The 22,074-nt window shown below is 44.1% G+C and overlaps 2 protein-coding genes and 2 non-coding genes across 7 annotated transcripts in view; 2 read left to right on the top strand and 2 right to left on the bottom strand.

Annotated features, from left to right (window-relative positions):
• Rab3-GAP (Rab3 GTPase activating protein) overlaps positions 1 to 16,818 on the bottom strand; it is a 51,223-nt gene extending 34,405 nt beyond the window's left edge. Inside the window, exons 1-16 of one of the 4 annotated variants that reach the window (XM_084583586.1) lie at positions 16,625 to 16,818; positions 14,138 to 14,314; positions 12,456 to 12,531; positions 11,442 to 11,489; positions 9,189 to 9,264; positions 8,568 to 8,669; positions 7,606 to 7,705; positions 7,153 to 7,254; positions 6,646 to 6,794; positions 6,147 to 6,217; positions 5,311 to 5,394; positions 3,200 to 3,339; positions 2,078 to 2,202; positions 1,073 to 1,131; positions 717 to 857; positions 94 to 197 (exon numbers count right to left, since the gene is read on the bottom strand). In XM_084583586.1, coding sequence (XP_084439712.1) covers positions 94 to 197; positions 717 to 857; positions 1,073 to 1,131; positions 2,078 to 2,202; positions 3,200 to 3,339; positions 5,311 to 5,394; positions 6,147 to 6,217; positions 6,646 to 6,794; positions 7,153 to 7,254; positions 7,606 to 7,705; positions 8,568 to 8,669; positions 9,189 to 9,264; positions 11,442 to 11,489; positions 12,456 to 12,531; positions 14,138 to 14,314; positions 16,625 to 16,712 — 1,642 coding nt within the window. In that variant the 5' untranslated portion in view covers positions 16,713 to 16,818. The remainder of the gene's footprint in view (positions 1 to 93; positions 198 to 716; positions 858 to 1,072; positions 1,132 to 2,077; positions 2,203 to 3,199; positions 3,340 to 5,310; positions 5,395 to 6,146; positions 6,218 to 6,645; positions 6,795 to 7,152; positions 7,255 to 7,605; positions 7,706 to 8,567; positions 8,670 to 9,188; positions 9,265 to 11,441; positions 11,490 to 12,455; positions 12,532 to 14,137; positions 14,315 to 16,624) is intronic. The other 3 variants (XM_084583584.1, XM_084583583.1, XM_084583585.1) reach the window with 3 other exon arrangements.
• Positions 16,819 to 17,127: 309 nt separating this feature from the next.
• Taf7 (TATA-box binding protein associated factor 7) lies at positions 17,128 to 19,730 on the top strand. Its single transcript, XM_084585408.1, has 2 exons — positions 17,128 to 17,955; positions 18,480 to 19,730. Exons 1-2 carry the CDS (start codon positions 17,431 to 17,433, stop codon positions 19,257 to 19,259), a joined length of 1,305 nt encoding a protein of 434 aa, XP_084441534.1. The 5' UTR covers positions 17,128 to 17,430; the 3' UTR covers positions 19,260 to 19,730.
• A 1,328-nt stretch (positions 19,731 to 21,058) lies between these two features.
• Positions 21,059 to 21,131, bottom strand: TRNAA-AGC (transfer RNA alanine (anticodon AGC)). The gene has a single exon. It is a non-coding gene; the product is annotated as a tRNA-Ala (tRNA).
• Positions 21,132 to 21,544: 413 nt separating this feature from the next.
• TRNAY-GUA (transfer RNA tyrosine (anticodon GUA)) lies at positions 21,545 to 21,635 on the top strand. Its single transcript is given in 2 exon segments — positions 21,545 to 21,581; positions 21,600 to 21,635. It is a non-coding gene; the product is annotated as a tRNA-Tyr (tRNA).
• The last annotated feature ends 439 nt before the right edge of the window (positions 21,636 to 22,074 follow it).

The following is a 22,074-nucleotide window of genomic DNA, read 5'->3' as shown; positions in this document are numbered from 1 at the left end:
TTACAGGACAGCAAGTCAAGGACAGAGGAAAAGAGACCGCAGAATAGTCAGTGTGTTACAAAGTAGAAAGGAAGCAGGTGTTAGTATACTGACCTTGCACTGACCAGCACTCACCCTCATCAGTGGGAGGGTCAGCCTCCTTCAGCAGTACCTGCACCTCATTAAGGAGCTGCCAGTCTCGGGCGCGGCTGCGTTCGCTGCGGGACACGGTGGGCGAGTGGGGGAGGAGCAAGAAGACAAGGGACTGGCAGTTATTGAGGCATTTCGGTTTCAAGCGCCACCTGGCCCCCAAAATCCTCTGACAATTTGTTAGGAGCTAACAGGCAACGACACTTCCTCTCATGTAAAAGGGCACTGCAGGCACTGGTGATGCTTCAGTTGTAAAGCAGAGCTGCTTTGTTCCAGCATTTCTGCGCATTCAGATAAACACTGTCATCACTGTTCACCCGGCTAGACCCATGGCAGTGCAAGAACCCGTCCCAATATTTCTCGCCAATTCCCCCCAATCCAACCTTGCAGCAACTGTAGACACCTACGCCAGCAAACTTCCCAATATCATCTGCCCATCCGTCATCCTGTAGCCCCTCTTCAATGTATGTTTTTCTCCTTTCCAACTATACTGTGTTAGGCTAGCTAGCAGTCACATTACCTGGCCTCCACTTTAAATATAGTATGTCCCACCTAGCACTGTCTAAGAAGTGTTGATGATTCACTACCTCAGCACACGATGAAAAGGCACGGCGACTGCATACAGCTTGCCCTCGGCAGTCATGTAGCAGCAGGGGTAGGTGTTGGGCCGCACTGTCTTCACCAGCACATTGTTCAGCCCCATAAGGGTGTAGTTGGTATAAAAAAGCCTGGGAAAAAAGATGTCACTCATTATTTCAAATCGTAACCTGCCTCAGCAAAAAATGATAAAACATGAGAATAGTGACCGTCACACATGAGAATGACGCGAAATGAAGTATAAAGTGTGCGGGGCCCGTGAAAATGAGTGCAAAATTGGCATTGGGCGAACTCCTCCCCACCTCCCCCATTTGCTACCTGCAGACAAAAGGTTTTGCCATCGTACCTGCCACCTTTTCCAACTTCGAAGGCAGCCACTCTTGAAGACTGATGAGGGCACCACACCTGAGAAACAGAAGAGACGAGCACAATGAAAAGAGGATTCAAGACAGCGAAACAGACACACTAAAATCCACACACCAGTAGTCGGATTGACAAACTCAAATAAATTTCCTGGCAAGTAGTTTTCATCCATTTAAGAAACATTTGCAAGAAAAATGAATTTTCTAGATATTCGGCAAGTAGTTTTCATCCATTTAAGAAACACTTGCGAGAAAAATAAATTTTCTAGATATTCACTCCAAATATCTAAAAAGAATTGCCTTCACAACTGCCTCCAGAACAAAAGCTTCACTTCACAATTTGGCTCAGCCAAGCTCCATACATGACACACACTAGTATTCAGCATTATCTTCACTACAATCTCAATTCATGCTCCCACCCATGCTGTATTTTCTGCACTTTATGTGCAAAGGTCGTTGAACAAATCCTTTTCTTTCAGTTTACTATTTCATCACCATTCATTCGTACATTAACACTTCTTTTTGGGCGAGTTGGTACATATTTGGAAAACTTTGAAAGAGCGCAAACACACACAACCACTAAAGACAAGAGACAAGGAGTGTCTTGTGTCTCGTCTCTTGTCTTTAGTGGTTGTGTGTGTTTGCGCTCTTTCAAGTTTTCCAAATTCATTCGTACAGCGAATTCTCATTAATTTGAACTCGCTTAATTTGAATTTCCAGTTCAATGGAGCTAAAGTTTTTGTCTTATTAACATCAAGTTCGTTAAAAAGGGCTTCTCTTATGCAAAGCTTGAATGAATTTTCACGATTCAGGTTCAAATGATTAAGAGTTGATTGTAAATTTGTTAATGCATTATATCCATTCAGCCATTTGCTCAATTCATTCACTCTATTCATTCCTCCTCTCGTGTTTCCATTCCAGTTAGTACCACTCAGATGCTCACTACTCGCACGTCAAAATGAAACGCGTCAAAAGGTTAACACACTCACCTCCACAAATCCCCACCGCGGTGCGTAGACGATAAGAAACTGCGTTCTCCTCGGCACCCCGTTCACCGCAGTGTCCGGAGAACTGTCTTCCACTTCGATCCAGCCGCATTCAGCGTCACGGTAGCCTGGTGTTGCCGTCACCACACGCAAAAGTTGTCGTCATCACAGTAGCCTTTTCAGCACAGTGACACTTAACAAAGCAACGCCCGTCAAACAGGGCACCAACATCTTCGCAGTAAATTCACAACCCTAACTTAACTAAGGTGTCCAAAAGGCGGTGGTGACGAGAGCAAGCAGCAGACAATATAATTCAAGGAAGCATGTGAAAGACTTGTGCTTTCTACACTCCACTATGACCCACGAGCAGCATTTTACGTTTTACTCAAAGGCACGTCAAAATGACCCTGAGCAAACAAACTGCAACTGCTAAAACTCCTCTTAAGCTCCGCTTATTGAGAATGAAGAAGATTGTGTGTTCATGCAGTGTCACTGATGCCATTTCACATAAACACCACAAGACTCCCAATTCTGTCCACACTGAGTCTGTGAGCTGTCAACGGGCTGTTGACAGCTCGCTGACAGCTCACCGACTCGGTAACTCCCAGTTCAGTCCGCACATAATTCTCAAAGGTGAGCAGAAGAGGAGTATAGAGGAAGAAGCCGGCCTACATCAAAGTGCTGAGTTTGCTGTGCTAAGCAAATGCTCAGTATATGCCGAGCATATGCTGAGTTTGTAACACCTTTGCCCCTACGCTCCTCCTCTTCCCCTCTGCTTCGCCGTCGACACAAAGCACGTCCTAATGCGAAAAAAATGGCTCAAATCGCGAAAACAAATTTCTTGGCACGCCACTATTGGTCTTCTCTATACTACGGATAAACTGGTGCCTCAAATTTAGGTCCACTCAATTCTGTCCACACAAAATCTAAGGTTACTCGCATTTAACAAGTGAGAAAAGCTGAAACTTTACAACCATTGCAAACAGCTTTCCCACCGTCACAGGATTTTCCCAAAAGTCATTTACCAGTGGTTTCCGACTAATTGCAACTTTACACTGTTATGCAGCCGGTTTCAAACTGTGCTACCGTCAAAGGCATGAACTGACGGCAATACGATTGCTATACCTTTCCAGATGCGTGTGGCAGTGTTCTGAAAGACGCTGAACAGCATTATTCTGCCGACACTGTCAGTGACGGCAGCCATCTGCTTGCTCGGCGACAGGAAGATCTTTGTACCCTTGCGGTGCTTGTCAAAGATGCCACAGCTGAAAAAAACAAAAACAGGGCAATAACGTCTCATTATTTGCCAAAATCAGGGGTGGGACTGCACACAGTCCTTTTGGAGCAATTTTCAGACCACGTAAAAATCGTGTTTCAGCAGCGCACATCGCTCTGTCTGCCGCCTGTGATTTTGTATAGCTGCAAGACAATCAAGATGCGGGGTGGCACACAACTAGAAATGAAACAGTGGGACAAACAGCAGCACGGCACAGATTTTCCCACAGAACCAAAAATATTGGTGGTGCTACCATCAAACTATACATCACTGCACTGGCACTCATGAAGAGCAAAAGTTCTCCCAGCCGCGCGGTACGATTGATGCGGTAACTTAATATAAGTCACCGTAGACCCAGAGAGCCGCAATCGACCACAGGCTGGTAAACTTAAGACTGTTCTAATCTTTGTTTTAAATCCTCCATGCCCTCAGAATCAACGCTGCTCAGCTAAGGTGTGCTAGAATAGCCCCATTAACACCAAGTTTGCTCACAGCACCCTCAGCCTCCCAATTAATGTTTGCTGCGCAACTTATGGAATGCCGCGCAATTCGCTGCTGCGCTGCTCGGCCGCTCGGCCCACTCCACCCCATTCAATTTATTGGTGTCAGCAACGGCGACAGCTGGGAAGGCTGGGACTTGAGAGTCATCGCCTAAAAGAACACGAAAATTATTAGAAACCGTGCGGGAGGTGACCACTGCACAGAATAACAATGGCTGCATGAATTTGCTTTTTGAAAAATTAATGATCACGCTGTTCGCGACCACTGCCAGATCAATGATTGATGCCGAAGTTGTTCTGGCCGTTTTGCCACAAGGTGGCAGAATTTTCATCTCTTCTCTGCGATTTGGTGTGAGAAGTTACATTCCCATCAAAATGGAGCAGGAGTCCCACCCCTGCAAAATGCAATCAAAGAGGAACCAAAATGGCTGCGAAAGAACTTATGCTTCGGTCCTGTTTTTTTTTTCTTTTTACTGCGCTCATTATATTCATCAAAAGTTCAGCTAATCAGAATATTCCTCACTGTCCCAATCACTCTGAATTAATATAGTTCTACTATATCTGTTTTAGTGCACTATCGTTAGAGCTGCCATTCACCAATTTTGCCGGTGTCTGTTTGCCTGCCTTAAGCCATTTCCAACTTGGGCAGATGGGAATCAAACCCATCAAGGCCTTTGAAGCCCAAGTCAGATAGAAGATAGAAGATGCAAACACATTCATGCCACTTGATTAAAGCATAATGCGGTAGGTTACGACTGTGCGCTAATGAGCATGTGTGACCTCAAACCAAAGTACTAACTAGAGCACCAAAGTTACATTTGGCACAACCGTGCTAAATTGGCCACCATTTTTTCAACAATTAAAAAAAAAATGGCGGTTGGGTACTTATTCTGTGCAAGTTTACTACCAGCCATTACCCACACTAGAAGTCGAGGCTACCACGCAACACCTCACATCAACAGGCCACGACATCAACATCAAACAGAAGCAGTGCTCATTAACCAGACAAACTAGTCACACCCTAAACTGCAGCAATCCAAATCTGGCTGTCCTACAAGCGTGCTCCCTGCTCCTTCTTTCCACAAATGTATTTAGACTCTCTTCACAGCCTCGCATTCAGCAATAATCATTTTATAATCATTTTATTACTGATGACCAGTGATAATCATTTCACCGAGAACAAGGCTCCAGAAGGAAGCTAAAATTCCTTGTTTCTGGTTTTCTCTCGTGCTGTCGTTAAAATGCCGCCTTTGCTGCCAAATGGACATTAAAATAGCCGAAAATGCCTACGGACTCAATTTCTGCGACAAAAATCTAACGGAGTAACTCAATATGAAGCATTGCTAATCAGTTTTTGTAACCACAAAAAAGAAGACTATGAATTCACCAGCCCCACCTCAACGTTTACCATATGCAATGTCATAACATGGTAAACTATGCAAACTATCACCAATACATACCGCATCGGCACACCTGTGGCAGGTTCAATCGGAGGGGCTTTCGCTTCTTCTGGTTGCGTCTTTGTCAGTTTCCCCAGCAAGGAGCTAAAAAAAAACAAGTGGTGACGTTGATTGTCGTAGTAAATTTAACGAGTGTGCCCTTTAATGAAAACCAATGTTTTTCATGCGCTTTTAGCATTTTTTTCAATGGATCACATCACAGTTGTTCCAAATTTCTTGGGCAAAACAGTCAATACGGCCTACTAAACCTTTCGTCGATGAGGCGTGCATTCCTGTGCTGTAAGAGCCACGAGTTTTCAAAAATGGACATTGCTCTATATTAAAAATGTTTAATTACTCTCTGCCAGACAAGATTTATATCAGCTTCTGGTATATTACTTTTGCCAATTCCCAACTGTCATCGCAGCTGCTGCTCATGGTTTCCAGCATAGGCGTACGTAAACATGGTCGCATAAATTTACCGAAAATATTCTTGGAAAAAAATTTTCTACAGCATTTCTAACAAAACTGCTGGATTTCAGCACTTTAGACGGTAAGCTTTCCACTGCAATAAAAAAAAATCTGGGTTCTTCAAATCAACTATTCTATCAATTTAACAGGAGTTGACTAAATGAGGAGATCAGATTTGCTAATGATTTGCTCACGTAACTAAGTAGGTCAAAGGGAACGTAAACACAGCGTGGGGCAACAGAGAGATAACCATCCTTCCGCACTTCCTTTCTCCATGCCATATGTCTCGCCCAAGCTTATCTGTTTTTCTCTCTAATAAGCAGAACACATCAATGAAATCTAGCCATGCATGAACAGAAACCACCAAGCAACAAAGCTGTCCTCACTCAGCCAGGAATGTCTTGACACGCGATGCGACGGCAACGGCCACGTCAGTGAGCTGGGGCTGGACAAAACCCTGCAAGCAAAAAAAAAACAAAGCTTGACACAAAAAAAAAAGAAAGAAAGCTGGATGCATCCACTTCCAAAAAACATTCGTGTCTTGGTGCTGTTCAAGTTAGTACTGTTGGGTATACCTGCGTATACGAACGATGCCCAGGAAAGCCTCCAACAGCTTTTTGCATGCCTGCCACAGATTCGTCGTTGACATATAGTAGTGCTACTCTACCTGCCTGCACAATTCAGGACCCATGCATCCTATAAGAATGTCCATTCGTCACATTTGTTGCAGTGAGTTTTGGGAAGTACAGTCAAACCCGCTTATAGCAATACTGAAGTCCCATAAAAATATCAAACGATCAAATTATGAAAGCCAAATGATCTACAAGATGCATGACAACAACCGTGTCAATATATTTTTTCCTTTATAACCAAAACCATGCTGACCTCCTTGGCATAGTAGAAGCCGAGGTACGGGTCCGAGCCCGTGGCACACATCAGGCTTGAGGCTGCCGGCGAAAAACGCACCATACCCCCGTGCGCCCTGTGAATCGACTCGGTCACCATCTGGTCAAAGAGCCGTGGCGCCACAGTACCTGCGCAGCCCCAAACAAGCATGGGTACTTCGTCTGGGACGTTGCCGTAGCAACACAAACTTTCAGGTAGTGATGCCGCGGCTTCAAAACCTTCCATGTACTAGGAGTGTTTAAAAAGCCAATTATCACAATTGAAAAATATTGCAGGGATGGTTGTGTCTATTTCAATCGAGGGTAAACAAGGCTGTGTAGCCCATCAGAAAAAAAAAAGCATATATAGGCGAAACCCTGAAACAACCGTCCAAGTCTGCCTTATGGAACATTTCGAGAGGCATTCCGCAAAGCCGCTCCTTAGGTATGCTTCTCATTTTCAGCACAAAAGAAAACCGCTGCGAGAAATCATCACAAAGCAACTCACCGACGCACTCGGTATCTCGGACCTGGCGGATATCCTGGGGTCCCCACTTCTTGTAACTCAAGGGAGGTGGGGTCACCGGGGGACCCTGGTTACCAGCACTACCTGTAATCACCCCGAGACAAGTTTAACTATTAGCGAATGCATTCAGAGCCTCACAAAATGTGGGATGCTCAGAGTCCCTCACTGCTTGCTGTTGTCAGTGTCTCAATACACAAAAAAAGCTTCATTGCCTGAAAAAAAGTAAAAAGGGCAATAATACGCGTACCAAATGCCTTTTAGCTGAGAGAATGTCTCGTAAACAAAAAAAATAATTATCAAAATACTGAATATGCATCTCACCCAAGAGTCAATGACTATAATTCAAAAACCCACCCTTCCGCCAGAACATTACTACTTTACTAGACCACTGCCTTTTTCTAAGTACGACACAAAACTAGGTAGAATGAGTGTCACCTCTCGCCAGCTGATTCCGGCAGGCACGAAGTGTCTGGAACAGACCGAATCCCTCGAGGCAGACCACAGCATGTGGGTATGTGACACGCACTTCGTCTTGCTGTAGAAGAAAATGGAGATTTGCAGAGGTTAAATTGACACAAAATTTTTGAACTAGAAAATTTTTTAGCTAGGAACCAACAGGTGAGAGCCCCTTTCGGAGCGTCTCTAAAACTGTGCGCGAGTTTCTCGATGTAGCATTTCAAGCTGGGTTGAAAAAAGAAGTTCCTCAACTTTTGACATCGCCACAAGAGGAGACATGGCTTTGAAATCACCAAAAATGAACCAAAAAATATATCTTTTTTTTTTTTTTTAACTACATCTTGCACGCCTCTCTTCTAAGCTGCCTCAAGGATTTGTAGCTGAAATCTACTAAAAAATACTAAAAAAAAAAAAAAAAAAATTGTTTCATCAATCACAGCGGCTCTGTATCACAACTGCTTTATCTATTTTTATTCCTTTTTTTATTTACTTGTATTCCTAACAAAAAGCTACAGGTCAAGACTTTTTTTACTTTAAACTGTTTTAGCTTTAAACTTACTTTGTAAAATGTACTTTTCCGATTAGACCCGTCAACACACACTGCACCACAAAAGTTTGATTTAAAAATTTCTGTGTTGAAAAGAAAAATATATATATATTCTGAAAACATCCTGACCTGCAGAAAAACAATTAACGTTAAGCCTCACTTTTGCATCATTTCATTACCTCCAGAGGCGTTTCACAATTAATTCATGTAGGTTTAATTATAATTAACCTTATTTAGAAGTGCGTGCAATAAGAGGCATGACAAAAAAACAGGCGGATCTATTTCCTAGAACAGCCAGACCGCGCGGATCCAAACCGGCATGAAGGGGGGAACGTGCTCTCAAAAGCACGTTGCCTTGCCATCTTGCTAACAGAGTGCTGTCACGTCATCTCACCTGCTCTCCGAACCCACTGAAACGACGCGGCACGTATGTCTGGCACTTTAACGACAGTACAGGCTCTTCGTGGAGGAGCTGGTTCAGAAGGAGACGACCGTCCTGGAGGAATTAAAAAAGGACAGAAAAAAAGGGGCTGAATTAGTTGGAAGTCAGGACTACAATAAAACACGACCTCACGAAAGTACTATTCGAAACAAGGACGATAGAGACAAACATATGGAGCCAGGGCAACAAGAGGAAAACAAGAGAGGCTGTTTACAGCTCTCCCTATATGTTTGCCTCGTCACAGTCAAGTTGGTTAGTTGGTGGTAATATGGTGCGTAAGAAGAATGAATCATTTGTTTCTATGTTCAATTATTTGGTTACCGCACACTCATTATTTTTCTCATCTACATGCACCTATCAGTTGTTTTGTATTCTATTAACATGCCCCTACCAAACGTAATGTGGTACTGGAGCTGTGGGCATATAGATAACTTACTACTATTCAAACAAATGGCCAAGACATGCCATTGAAATGAAGCATCATAGTTTTAAAGCAATAAAATGCAAAAAGAAGAAAAATCTAAATAACTGTGGCATCTTTAGAGCCCGGCAATGTATTTGCGTTCCTCTTACCTCAGTATACATGTGGATGCAGCCAGATTTGAAGCCAACGATGACACATGTCCAGTCCGGCCCACCTTGGTAGCTTCTTGAAGCAAGCCAAAAGTTAACAGTACAAGAGGCCACAGTCAGTAATGCAACATTTTTACATGCATGTGGTCTCACACCCTTACAGGAACAATGAGGACAATCTGAAGTCCTAGTGCATCTACAGACTTCCACTTTACGTGGAGCTCTCATAACACAGAAGCAACTTAAAAACGAAATGCGGGTGTCGTCACTTCTGGCTGACTGCGTCAGTAAGCTGCGTTGCTTCGACACTGACTTTTTGGTGTGGATATCGAAGGTCGTACCAGGCCATCATTTACATCTAAATGGTGACAACCGGCTCTTCTCGGTGTGCACGTCACAGGTTTGAATTGATCTGAGCAACAGCAAAATTTTTGAATTCACTTCACCACATAGATGTTTTTTAAGGCGAAAGCCTTTCTAGGCTCATGGTGAAAATCTCGCGCCTGTGAGATTGCGCGAGATGTGTCTGCCAAATGTCGCAACAGGTTCTGACGCTGACATGATTTCCCCGTTTGGCTGGTTAGGCCCAGTCCTTATAAAAAGACCCGTGGGACCACGTGTAAATCAGTTCAGTCTCGCATGTCATTAAGAGGAGTCCTGAGATGCCGATGTCGCCGACAACGAAACCAAAGAAAAGAAAGAGAGGAATGAAATTATAAAAACTGCACAAACACGCAGTATAGGAAGCTTGCACGAACATTGAAAGCGCTATGCATTCTGGTTAATCTTGGGTAGTCCATCATTTTCCTGTACTGTGCAACAGTCGACCATGGAGCGGGCCATGCAAATAGTGCCATAGCGATGGTTTACTATGCGGTTGTGGACTGTAACAGCGGAACGCAGGCTGAAGTGTAAAAGCTGAAGTCCGGACAAGACGACTGCGGGTTTTTCAAAATGCCAAAGGTACGCTTGCACGAATACGACAAAACCAAGAAGCGATCGGACCGTCGCCGGCGAGAATGGATTGCATGCGTCGACAGACCTGGCATCCAAAGCAGTCTGGACAAATGTGTGTGCACGGCATTTTGTGTCAGTATATGTAAATGATTATCAATGTATGGCAGCCCATAACTTGCACGGGTCAATTATTTACTTTTTCGCAGCCGCGCGTCTTGCAGTTTAAATCAAGACTCGAGAGCGGCTCTGCGGTTGCTTTGTATTTATGCATGCACCCCAGGTGCAACGATGAGGTCCAATCAGGATTGCAGTCATCGAGAATTTTAGACAGCCGACCTGCAAAATGAACACGTGAAGCTAAAATGTTGAGCTCTTGCAGCAATTCGTGCCTCATATATATACAGCATACGAGGTGCACGTATAAAAACAACCCATTTTTTGCGCGGCCCGCTCCAAGGTAGACATCTGCACTGTACAGGAAAATGGCGCTTTAAGCATTCATGCAAGCTCCCTATAGAGGTAGAAGAGAAGAGGAAGAGGAGAAGGAGGAGAAAAAGCTTTTGCCATTAAGCTCTCAGCAAAGCTAATTGCAAGCCTGTAATCTTTTCTCTCTCTGTCCAACAGATGGTGACCTACCCAGAAAGAATCAAAAAAAATTTTTAGTGACAACAATAATTGTGTGTTGCACACTCAATGCTTCGTTTAAAAAACGTACAGCCAACGTGTTGCTCAGCGACCAATTCCCTCAGAGGAGCACCAAAATGAATTTATTGCGAAAGAGATTTTCTGCAAGAAACTGCATTAAGACTTCCACAGCATGGTCAAGGACTCAAATTTTGACAAATTTTGCAACTGTCTGCAAGACAATAAGCAAACATGGCACAGAGTTTACAAAAAAGAACTGATGTGACAATGTCAAGAGCCTCGCAGTTCACAAGGCGAATCTGACAGAAGCAGATTTGATATCTGCAACCCCTTTTTTTTTACCGCATCAACTAGTGTGGACCCAATGACAACAAGGAAGTAAAAAACACGCAGGTGGAAAGATAGAGACTGAATGATAAAGGAAGTATAAAAGCCCAAAGGTATCCACCATTTGCACTCGTGTTTCTCTTTGCTATACCTTGAAGCTTTTACAGGCAGAACCTTTCAATACAAAGAAATTTTTGTTGAAACATACATTCAGAGCGAGCATCGTCACAAGTTATATGTGTCGCCCATGCAGTTATGAAACAGGGAAAGAATGCGAATGCAATCTTTTCTTTGCCTCCCACTTTTGGTGACACAACCACTCACCGTTTCTGGGAACTCATCGGCAGGCACAGCAAGGCAGTGATCGAATCCCTGAAATTACAAGCAGAAGCTTTTATCGAGTTTGAAACAATACGCTTCCCCTAACAAAAAAACACCTGCACTCTCCTTCATATGGGTCAATGTTCTGCAGACACAAAGCAGACTGCAACTACCACAACATCTACAAGGAGTCGTTTAACGTATTTACTGGCATGGCGCGCTAGCTAGAAAGTTAATTCATTGGCAAGAAAGAAAGTTGTCTGCTTAAAAAGAGACCAGCCTAGAGCAACAATCAATCTGGGGACAAAGATCAATGATTGCCAGTGTTTCCATCACTGCTACCTTTTTACTTTTTATTTCCGGCAAGGATAAGCATACGTAAATAAAAGATGGCTACCAGTTGTGTACCATCTCACCTGTCATCGCTGCCTGTGACAATATCCACACTGACAACTCGAAAAGGATACATTTCTCCGTACTGCAAACGCTGCCAGCTAGCAGAAAGCAAGATACCATTACTGAATATCAACAAAATAAACCCTGATTAAGAAATATGAAATGCGACAGCAACACATTTCTTCACGCAGCATTATCAGACGTTAGCGGTTAATTCCATACACACAGCTTTTAAATGTCCTCTCCATGCTGTGGTCAGTCACTTCACGTGCAGCTTGAGTGATGGTTGATAATTTGCCCATCTATGTTTGCCTCATTCTTTTAGGCTTGTGTTGTCTACCTGGAAATTTATCGACCAAAAGTAATTTGGTTTCACTTCTCGATGCAACACCAATCCCCCCTTGAACACTATTATACCAGCAGTAATACTACTACACCAACAAAGCATCACAGGGGGAGATTTGAGTTTTCATTGGGCATTCGAGACGAAAGTCAGTCACAGCAATAGCAACTATGCCATGCACAAGGATGCCCAGACGAAAGTCAGTCACAGCAATATCAACTATGCCATGCACAAGGTTCTGAATTGCAGAAGACCGGCAATCGATTAAAAACTCTCACCCATTGGATGCACGGAGCTGGCTGTGGAATGACACTTCAAATTTCCAGTCGTTCCTCTCTGCCACACCATGCTTGGCTACGAAAAAGCAAAGGGAAAAAAGCCACTGAAGTGAGGTAAAAAGAATGGAAAGGGGGGTGGGGGGTCAAAAGAGACGAAAACAGACCTACTACTGACCAACGCTCACAAGCTAAAAATTTTGCCAAGCAACAAGGAATATCTTTTTCATGCTGTATGGTAGTTAAATCAGTGACAGACTTCCTTAGGTGTGTCCTGTTAAAAAAAAATTATGCAAAGGTTTAACCCCCCCTAAACCTTAAAAACTAAAGCAGAAGCTTGGAAGTTTAAGCCTGGTTAAGACTGGCTAGATTTGGTTGTTGCTCGATGCTAAACACTGACGTTTGGCGAGACGGGCTTCATTTTCTGAGGTCTTGGCGGCACGTTTCGCTCGACCCGCCTCTCTCCGTCTCTGTGCGGCAGCCTCTCGACAAGCTACGTCCACTGGATGATCGGATTCAGCCTGTCGTCTTCGCAACCTCTGAGACGTAGACGCTTCACAAGGCATCTCGCCTGCATCATCCGTGACGACTGCTGCCGTTAAATTGTCGAGAGCTGTTGCGATTTGTTGGCACTGGCTAAGAGGCAACGGAGGCTATCTAGTCAAAGCGAGCACTACAGCTCCAGCGTAGCTGTGGTTGAGTAACGTCATGCTTGTTACATGACTAGGCATAGACGAACGCGTGGTTACCTCGGTTTCGACAGTGGCTGAGTGACATCACAGCTACCACATAGTTTCTCCTCGGTTAAGGAACAAACATGTGAACACGGCGAAGAAGCTACAGGGGGCTTTTTTTTTTTTGTTTGTTTGTTTGTTTAAATGTACCTATGTGACCTATAAGTGTAACATAATATGAAACAAAGCCTTCAAAGTTGACAAAATATACTTTAACTAGGGAACATCTTAAGTTGTCCGCACATTCAATTAGGCCCAGATAAGGCTCATGCTATTGAAAATTCGACAATTAAGCATTTAGCTAATACACATTTCATTCTCTCCTGCCTTTATGTGCCTGCCTGGCTTCTGGAGGTGCTAAGAGCAAGTCTGCATGCTCCTGGCAGCTCTCCTCTTCAGGCTGTTGATGAAGTGACATAAAAAATGATCTATTGCTATGCTACAAAAAATTGCAATATGGTTTCACACTAACTTCGCTCGGTATGCCCAAGGAAGGCATATTATCCCCATCATCATCAGTCTAGCATAAGCTAGGCAAGATGTCTAGCACGAGTTTCAATCACAGTTCTTTTGCAAAGTTCACATATTCTCTGTATATGACATAATTTGGAAACCCTTTTGCGGTAAGTGATGCTCCTGTCATTTTGTTCTTGCATACATTTCACACAAGTAAAACTGATAAACACACTCCATGTCCACGGTACCTATGTTAATGAGCAGAATTTGCGTAGCCTCTTCTTGGAGCAATGGTGGCATTTCTTACCATACATTGATTGTTGTAAATTGCGCTTTGTCATTTTCTTTTTCTTTTAGAAGAATTAGGAAAAAGCAAGGAATGCAGAGGACGATAATTTTTTTTTTTCCATGGAGGGATGAGACTTGAAGTTAGACCTTCAAAAGCCTCTGGAGGATTAAGCATTGCCAAAAAAAATTGTTGCTACTGCCACCTACCTGTGAGAAACACAACTGCACCCTCCCTTGCCAATGCCAACACGTCGGCCGTTGGTGACAGTGCGACGACGCAGTCCTGGAGCCATTTGTCTTCTTCTTTTGACTTTGTTTCTGCTCCTGGCTCTTCATTTTCAGCAGGCCAATCCCAGGCATCGTGGAGTGGCTTTGACGGGGCATCTTTTGTTTACAAGACAAAAATAAGGAAGGAAAAAAATTCATGCATACTTAGTCTCCGCCTTAAGAAATGACGCGATAGTGTTAAGGCTGGAGTCCTAGTATTTGCATACCACTATGCAGACACTCCTTCACCCAAATCCCCGCTATGCTGCAATATTAGACAAAGTAAGGAAAGTAAGGTGCCATATGCATCTAATCAGAATAAAAAGATAGTGCGAGTCTGTAAGGAGCGATCATGGAGTCGAAATGCCCAGAGTTTTTATTTTCCCCATAACTGCATCATTGCTGCAGGATGAGCCTAGAAAATATATGAATTTGTGTGGAATAAACTTGAAAAATGTTCACCCTTCACCCTCGGCGGAACTAAGTCTGCTTCAACACGGGCAACTCCTCCACAATGTGTCACTGCTATCAACTTATCCCATCAAACTTTGTGCCGTCATCATTACACCTGATTCCCTGCTTGCCTCACCTATGTATCAATTACTTCTAACCTAAGAGACCACTGATTACCTGCTATACAAATTGCACTTCCTGTCAAAGTATATTCTGTCATCTTAGTTTCAATAGAATATCATCAACTCACTTCTCTTCTCTGCTCCATGCTGCCATATGTTTCTATATATTTTGCCACGTAACCAGCATTATTTACGTTTCCCTGGCTAGCTGCCATGTTCACTGAGTCATTTTAAGCTTTGCAAGACAAGTGCAGCAAAGGAAAGAAAGGATTACAATGCTGCCAACGATTGCGTATTGTGTTCTGCTGTCAAAAATGTGACGGGCTCCATACTGCTTCAGGACAATATCTACGTACAGAAGTGCGGTGTCGGGAAAATTCTTTGTTTTTGAGCAGCAAGAAGTGTGTCCACATTATCTTTATGAGAAAAAAAATGCATCAAATTTTTTAATGGGTATATTTTGGATAACCAAATTATCAGAAATGAATAAGCTTACAAATATTTGGGTGTAGCTTTTTCCGAAGACAGAACATGGGTTCTGCATATATGTAGTATAGTTTGTAAGGCAGGAATAGTAATGACATTTTTGCAGCGGAACTTGAGAAATGCGTCCATGGGAGCGAGACAGGAGGCATATCTGGCATATACGGTGCCGCAAATCGCGAATTGACAGCGCAGCCTGTCCCATACCACTGCCGCACACTGCGGATTTGTTGTTTGATTTGGTTTTGGGGTTTAACGTCCCGAAGTGACTCAGGCTATGAGAGACGCCGTAGTGGAGGGCTTTGGAAATTTCAACCACCTTTGGTTCTTTAATGTTCTCTGACATCGCATAGCACACGGATAGATGGATGGAATATAGGAGCGTCCCCTTTGAAGCTGGGTGGTAGCAGTTGCTATCATGCTAGTTTTTTTTCCCCTATATCTTAATTATTTTCTTAGATCGGTTAAGTATACCATTCTATTTATTGAACTTTCATTTCTACATTACTAACATTGTTACTTTTCTGCTTTTAAGCCACCAATCTTCCAATCGTTTTTTGCTAGCTTCCACCACAGGTTCATTCACCCAGCCACTGGTATCTCTAAACCCCAGGGCCTCAGGAAGAGTGACTGAGCCTGCATGGACTTCCGGATGGATACTTTCACATTTGAGTACAAGATAGTTATTGTTTCTGTGGATTTACCACATACTGCACGTGTCATATTCATGTTTTTTGTTTTTTGGTAGCTGCGTGTTCTAAGGCATCCTGATCTAGCTTCAATAAGTAGAGCACTGCCTCTTGAGTTATCAAAGAAAGCTTCCTTCCTGATCTGCCTTTTCCACTTTCGGTGTAGTTCCACACTTTGTTTCTTTTCCATAGAATTTATCCATTTTTACCTTGTGTGTTTTTCACCTGTTTCTTAACGCTAAAATGATAGAACTAGTAAAGTTTTGAACCGCGAGACGTTTGCAATGCATTTGTTAAAACGGAGGTTCAAAATTATTCGAGGAACATCTCTTTCAATAAAGAAAGAAAGTATGTGGAAAATAATGAAAACGGAAAAGAAGAAGGCAAGTGTGTAAAGTAATGATTATTGCACCAAGGATTTAAATCGCTGTTGAAAGTATCCAGCTGCAGGTCGCTAAAGATAAAGGGAGGGCGCCAACTACAATATAAGGCAATGAACGACAACGGTCTGAAACAGATAGTAGCGAAAAAGAAGATAATGCGCTAACGCTTCTTGAAGTAAACAGAAGACCCAAAGAGGTAAAAGCGCGCACCAAAGAAAAGTGAACCGTTATTAGCAAAGACAGCTGACGTGCAGCCTGCGCCAGTAGTCGGATTATGTTTTGAAAGGGAGCGCAAACCTTTCGTATCTTCGCCACTTGGAAATAAGTAGGACTTGACTCTTGGAACGTTGCTAATTGCAGCTAGCTTTACTAACTGACACGACATCGCACTATTTACAGCAGTTTCACCATATTTTCAACTTTTCAGTCGCTGTGCAGATTTTGCGAGCACCATCCACACCAATTTGAACTTGGCTTGACTTGGCTTCCTATGCGAAAAAAGCCAACGCACCTGACAGCAGTTTCGGTTTTGTGAATGCACAACGTTGGGCAGTCTTGAAGAAACCGATAAGTGAACTAATCGAAAGCACGCAGTGTATTCTGTAAATTTTGGTATTAGTCTCTCAGGAGCAGACCCTTGAGGTAAAAGTCGAAATTATATGCACTGATTTCATTAGAAATTTACATTTTTTTTAGTTCTATCAGTAAAACAGGCATATGTCCATGTCCATGCATATGTCCAAATCCAAGACGCCTATCGGAAACCGGAACGTAAACACAACAGTATCATCATCGTGTGTACGTTTGGCCCGTTGTACCCGTTGTATGGTGGTTGTAATGGTTGTGCCTAGTAGCTGCTGCGAGCATTGAGGGCTTCAGTGCCTTGGTTGCCTTGGTCGAACAGCGATGCTAAGGTTTTGAAGGCGTAGAGAGTGCCTTTAAGCACCGGCAGCCGTGCTGATCACCCCGTGGGAGCGCCAAGGCGAAGCTGGTAGTTCCCTTTTGCTTGTCCGTACCTGCCACCGACCACGGCAGGTCAAAAGCGTGGTCCGCTGCGTTGGCGGTTTAATTCTGCCTCCCGGCGCAACAGACCGCTGTTCACGATGAACGCGCCACCCGAGATCAAGAAGACCAAAGAGGAGGCGCCGGCTGAGCTGGAAAGCCAGTTTATCCTGCGGTTGCCGGGCCAAGTTGCGGCAGCTCTGCGAGCCGCCGTGCGATCCGGAGTGATGAATCTCAAGGATCGGCTGACCATTCAGCTTGAACCGGACAACCGGCACGGCACCGTGAGTTTCGACCGTTGGTCCCTGTCCGCCCGTGTGGTCGACCTACCGTCGATCATCGAGTCGCACAAAACGCTGGACCGTAAGACTTTCTACAAGACAGCCGACGTCGCGCAGCTCATGATCTGCAAGGAGGAAGACGCCGGGGAAGACGAAGAGGCGAAGAAAGCGGCCGCAGCGGCCGACGACGAGGAGTCGCTGCGCAAGAAAGAGCGCAAGGACGCCAAGGACAAGAAGTACCAGCACCCGCACGGCATCACGCCGTCACTGAAGAATGTGCGCAAACGCCGCTTTCGGAAAGTGCTCAAGAAAAAGTACGTCGACTTCCCCGAGATCGAGAAGGAGGTAAGACCGTCGGTCTTGGTATTTTTTAACCTACTAGCCAGGGAGCTTCATTACGCAGCTTTGAGAAATGCAGGAATATTGCATTCGCGGGTAGTAGCTGGTCCAATGGAAATAATGGCGTGTTGCTCAACTACTGGGCGATTTTAATACGCAACCAATTCACTGCTACACACAAAGCCAATAAGCTTCTTGTCAGTCTTTAGTGACCCTCTGCAACTTTTCTTTTTCGGCCACCAAGTAGCTCACTTGATTGGCAAGAGAGGCATGACGGTCAACTGAACTACATATTTGATTACCTAACAAATGAACCCTAATGAAGTTTCATTTCACAACAAAACCTCAAAACAATTTGTTTGCCCTGTTGTGGTATGTCTCTAGTGTCACTGTTCTCTCCCCTCTCACTGGTCCTAAAAGTAGAGGATAAGAACAATTAGTAAGCTGGACTTGTTTTCTAGAAACATCTAACATGTAGAAAGCATTGAAAATAAGGAAATATTGAACGCTTTCGTTTTTCACACTTTCAGGTGAAAAGGCTGTTTCGCATGGACAATGAGGCCATCTCAATCCGCTACGAGGTGGTAAATGCTGATGATGACAAAGGAGGTGACGGTAAAGGGGAAGGAAATGAGACTGCAAATGGTGGCTCGGGCGACCCACACATGAGTGGTGGCTTTGGCTCTCCATCCGTTAGTGCGCTGCTCAACAGCAATTCCCAGAGCATGGACGTGGGTGAACACGACCTCTTTGGCGAGGCACTAAGCAGCTCGGATGAGGATGACGTCAATATTGTTGACTCAGGGGGTGAAGAGGAGCTCTCAACTCGGCCTCCGAAGCAGAGGCACCCATCATCGTCTGGAAAACGGGATGGTGGCTCCTCGCCAGACATGGTTACTGACTTCCGTCGGGGCATGCTTGCCACTTCAGACAAGATGGCTGCATCCGGTGCAAGCACCAGCGCAGCGGTGACAGCGGCAGCGACCAGCTCGCTTGTTGATGAGTATGTTGACGACCCTGACTATGGTGACGACAAGGAGATCATCGAGTTTGCTGCTGCAAAGAAGGAAGAAGACGACGACGTGGACGAACCCGAGCAAGATAATTCTGCACTCCTGAACCGACTGTCGGAACTAGAGAGAGACATAGCCCAGCTTCAGGAGCGGAGACAGGCGCAGGAGCTGGAAATTGCGTCAATAGAGAACCAGGCCCTCAAACAGCGCTTTCAGAATATAGTGAATTCACTGAAGCTGGAGGAGAGTGAGAAGCAGCGGGAATATGATGACATCGTGTCGCTGCTTCACCAGTGATCATCATAATCATGGAAACAATGATGTCACAGTGATCGTCAAGTGATTCTCAGTCGCATTACAGTTTCTGCTACATATTTGCATTGATGTGTGAAGTCTTTCTTCATTTAGTAACGTCTGTCACTGTTACGTGGAAGAGAGGCCGCTTACACATGTGGTGAAAGTGAGAAACAGCAGGTTTGTGACAAGGTACTAGAGAGCAGTAGAAGCCTGGGACCAACCGAACAGCAGGACCTGTTTGTTTTGTTGCTAAGAAGGCTCGCACTGTTGTATAACACTAGTAGTAAGATAGCTGAAAAAAATGTGTGCATGATTCTGTGAAAAGAACAGAAAGAACTCAAGCCAGAGCATCGGTGTCCTGAAATTGATTTTTTTGGACTGAGGTTTTGTTTCGGAAAAGTATTGAACCGTTTCTGGAGATCTAATACGATTGGAGAGGGCAGTCTTGAATAAAATTGTAATGATTGCTTATAGTGCATTCAAGCCTTAATGCATGAAACATAAAATTGTTTGCTAATGCAAATGGCAATTCAGCATCATCACTTGCATCCACTTGGCGACGATATCATTGCTTTTGATTTATCTTACATCCAGCATGTCACCGAATTTGTCCCATGTGGTCAATATTTCGGGAGTCCTCTACTACGGCATCTCTTATAGCCTGAGTCACTTTGCGAGGTTAAACCCCATGCTAAACTAATGTTTATTCTTTAGAATGAAGGCCTGTGAGGTGAGTTGGTTCATGACTTGAAAACAACTATGCTGCAAAGAACACGACACAAGAAAGAGATTATGTGGTGTTCTTCTCTTTCCTGTGTCGTGTTTTTTGCACCGTGGTTGTTTTGAGGTTTAATGTTTGCTCAGTGCAGCTTTCTGTAGTGAGTGGTTTGATATGACGAGCAGTCGCCAAACCTGCTGTAGCATGCATAGTGATTATCTTCACATCTTAAAGACCCCTAAGTGATGTGTTACACAGGGAGACAAGCCGTACGGCAGTGGCTTGGAGGGCTTGTAAAGGCCACTACAACCTATTTCTTTCAGGTGGTGCATCCAGGTATAGTGCAACCTAAAGCTATTGAACTCCTTGTGTACAAGGTTCAAAATCTGATGTAGATTCAGTAAGTGCTGAGGTCTGAATAACCAGTGCAGAAAACATCAGACCAGGCATGTGAAATGAATGCAATTTTTTTTTTAGTGGGCACATTTTACGATAGTCTTGTATAGCTCCAGCGAGTGTGTGTTGCCAATTGTTTGTTTGTTATGCAGGTATGAGTCTTAGAGCCTAAGATTACTTGGCTAATTATATAACTTCACATAACAGAAATCAGCGCAAAGATGTTGGGACCTTAGCAGCAGGTTTTAGTTGCAGTGTATTAGACAAAGCCCTGGCACAAATTCAATAATAGAAGGTGGCAATTTTTACATATTTTTTGCACCCTGGTTGCAAAAATGTGATTATTTTCACTTATAAAACCATATTACAGAATACAAAATTTCTATAGAAGGCAGATTATGTCAGTGACAAAAAAAAAAAAAAATATATGTTGGCAATGCGGAAAGAACCAGCAAGGCTGATCAAAACAACTGTGCCAGTGTTCAGAAACTAAAACATTTTTCAGTAGTGAGGAGCATGGAAACTCGGGAAGAGAATTCAATATTCCTTTCACACAAAGCAAGTTTACAGCAGAAGGGAGGAAGGTCAGATAGAACGGAAGTTCAAAGTGACTGCTTTAACGTGTCATGAAGATCAGGCGCAGAAATTAAAAAAAAAAAAAAAGAAAGGCCATTAAGACCAGACGTGGAGGTGCGGGGTATCGATCCCCGTACCTCTCGCATGCTAAGCGAGCGCTCTACCATCTGAGCTACACCCCCGACGGAAAGTTAGCTCCAATTTGTTGTTGTCATTGATGTGGCATTCACGAGTAAAGAGTTGCATGTTTGCGATCACTGAGAAGGATGCTATCCGGCGCTCTATGGTAAATTAGAGCTCTACTTATGTATACGTACATTTGCTTTTACGCGAGCACGCGCCACCGTCCAACCTGTATATCTTTTGCGTAAATGCGTGCACTTGTTTTAAGTGCAGAAAGGAACACGCTAGAGTCGGTGATGTTGGAGCACAGCACTAGTTGGGGAGCGATAACCACAAATGTACATACACACGAAAGGAACAGCATTAGCTGTAGACTTCATTGCGGAACCATGAGGTGCCACCACGGTGCAAGCAGTGCAAGTGCGACCAACGCTGCGCAGCTGGCGATGACAAGTGGTCGGTTCCTGCGGTTCCGTCGATAGCTCAGTTGGTAGAGCGGTGGACTGTAGAGGACCCACCATGCGGACATCCATAGGTCGCTGGTTCGAATCCGGCTCGACGGACATCTTCTTTTTCTTTTTTCTCCCTAAACTTCTGTACTTATTACTATTCCCAACGAAACAGAAAATTCGTCATATCGTAAAGCGAACATCAGCATGCAGTAAGCAAATAAATCACTACTGGCCCACGGAATCGAACTCGGTAACCAAATGACTTCTTGTCAAAATTGTGACGCAACCATGAATGGTTGCCATTCCAACGTTCTTGGAAAATGCAAAGCTTGCTGCTTTGCATGCCTCGTGGTTTATCGTATGGTTTATCAAGCGATAGCATTACCATACTACCATTATGAAAGTTTTTATTGATGCTGTTTCACCGCCCCAGCCTCGGCGGCAGCTTTTCGATGGAGGCAAAAAGCAAGGCGTCCGTGTGCTGTTTGATGTCAGTGCACGTTAAAGAACCCCAGGTGGTCGAAATTTCCGGAGTCCTCCACTACGGCGT

The sequence above is a fragment of the Amblyomma maculatum genome, chromosome 11 (genome assembly GCF_055883805.1).
Source record: "Amblyomma maculatum isolate TAMU_Amacu chromosome 11, ASM5588380v1, whole genome shotgun sequence".
In the NCBI taxonomy this organism is placed as follows: domain Eukaryota; kingdom Metazoa; phylum Arthropoda; class Arachnida; order Ixodida; family Ixodidae; genus Amblyomma; species Amblyomma maculatum.
The sequence above is the reverse complement of the archived record's forward strand: the minus strand, read 5'-3'. Positions and strand labels throughout refer to the sequence as shown.

Coding starts and splice junctions, on each gene's coding strand:
- Taf7 (XM_084585408.1), top strand. CDS start 17,431: ATGAACGCGCCACCCGAGATCAAGAAGACCAAAGAGGAGGCGCCGGCT. Junction 17,956..18,479: donor TCCCCGAGATCGAGAAGGAG/GTAAGACCGTCG, acceptor TCACACTTTCAG/GTGAAAAGGCTGTTTCGCAT.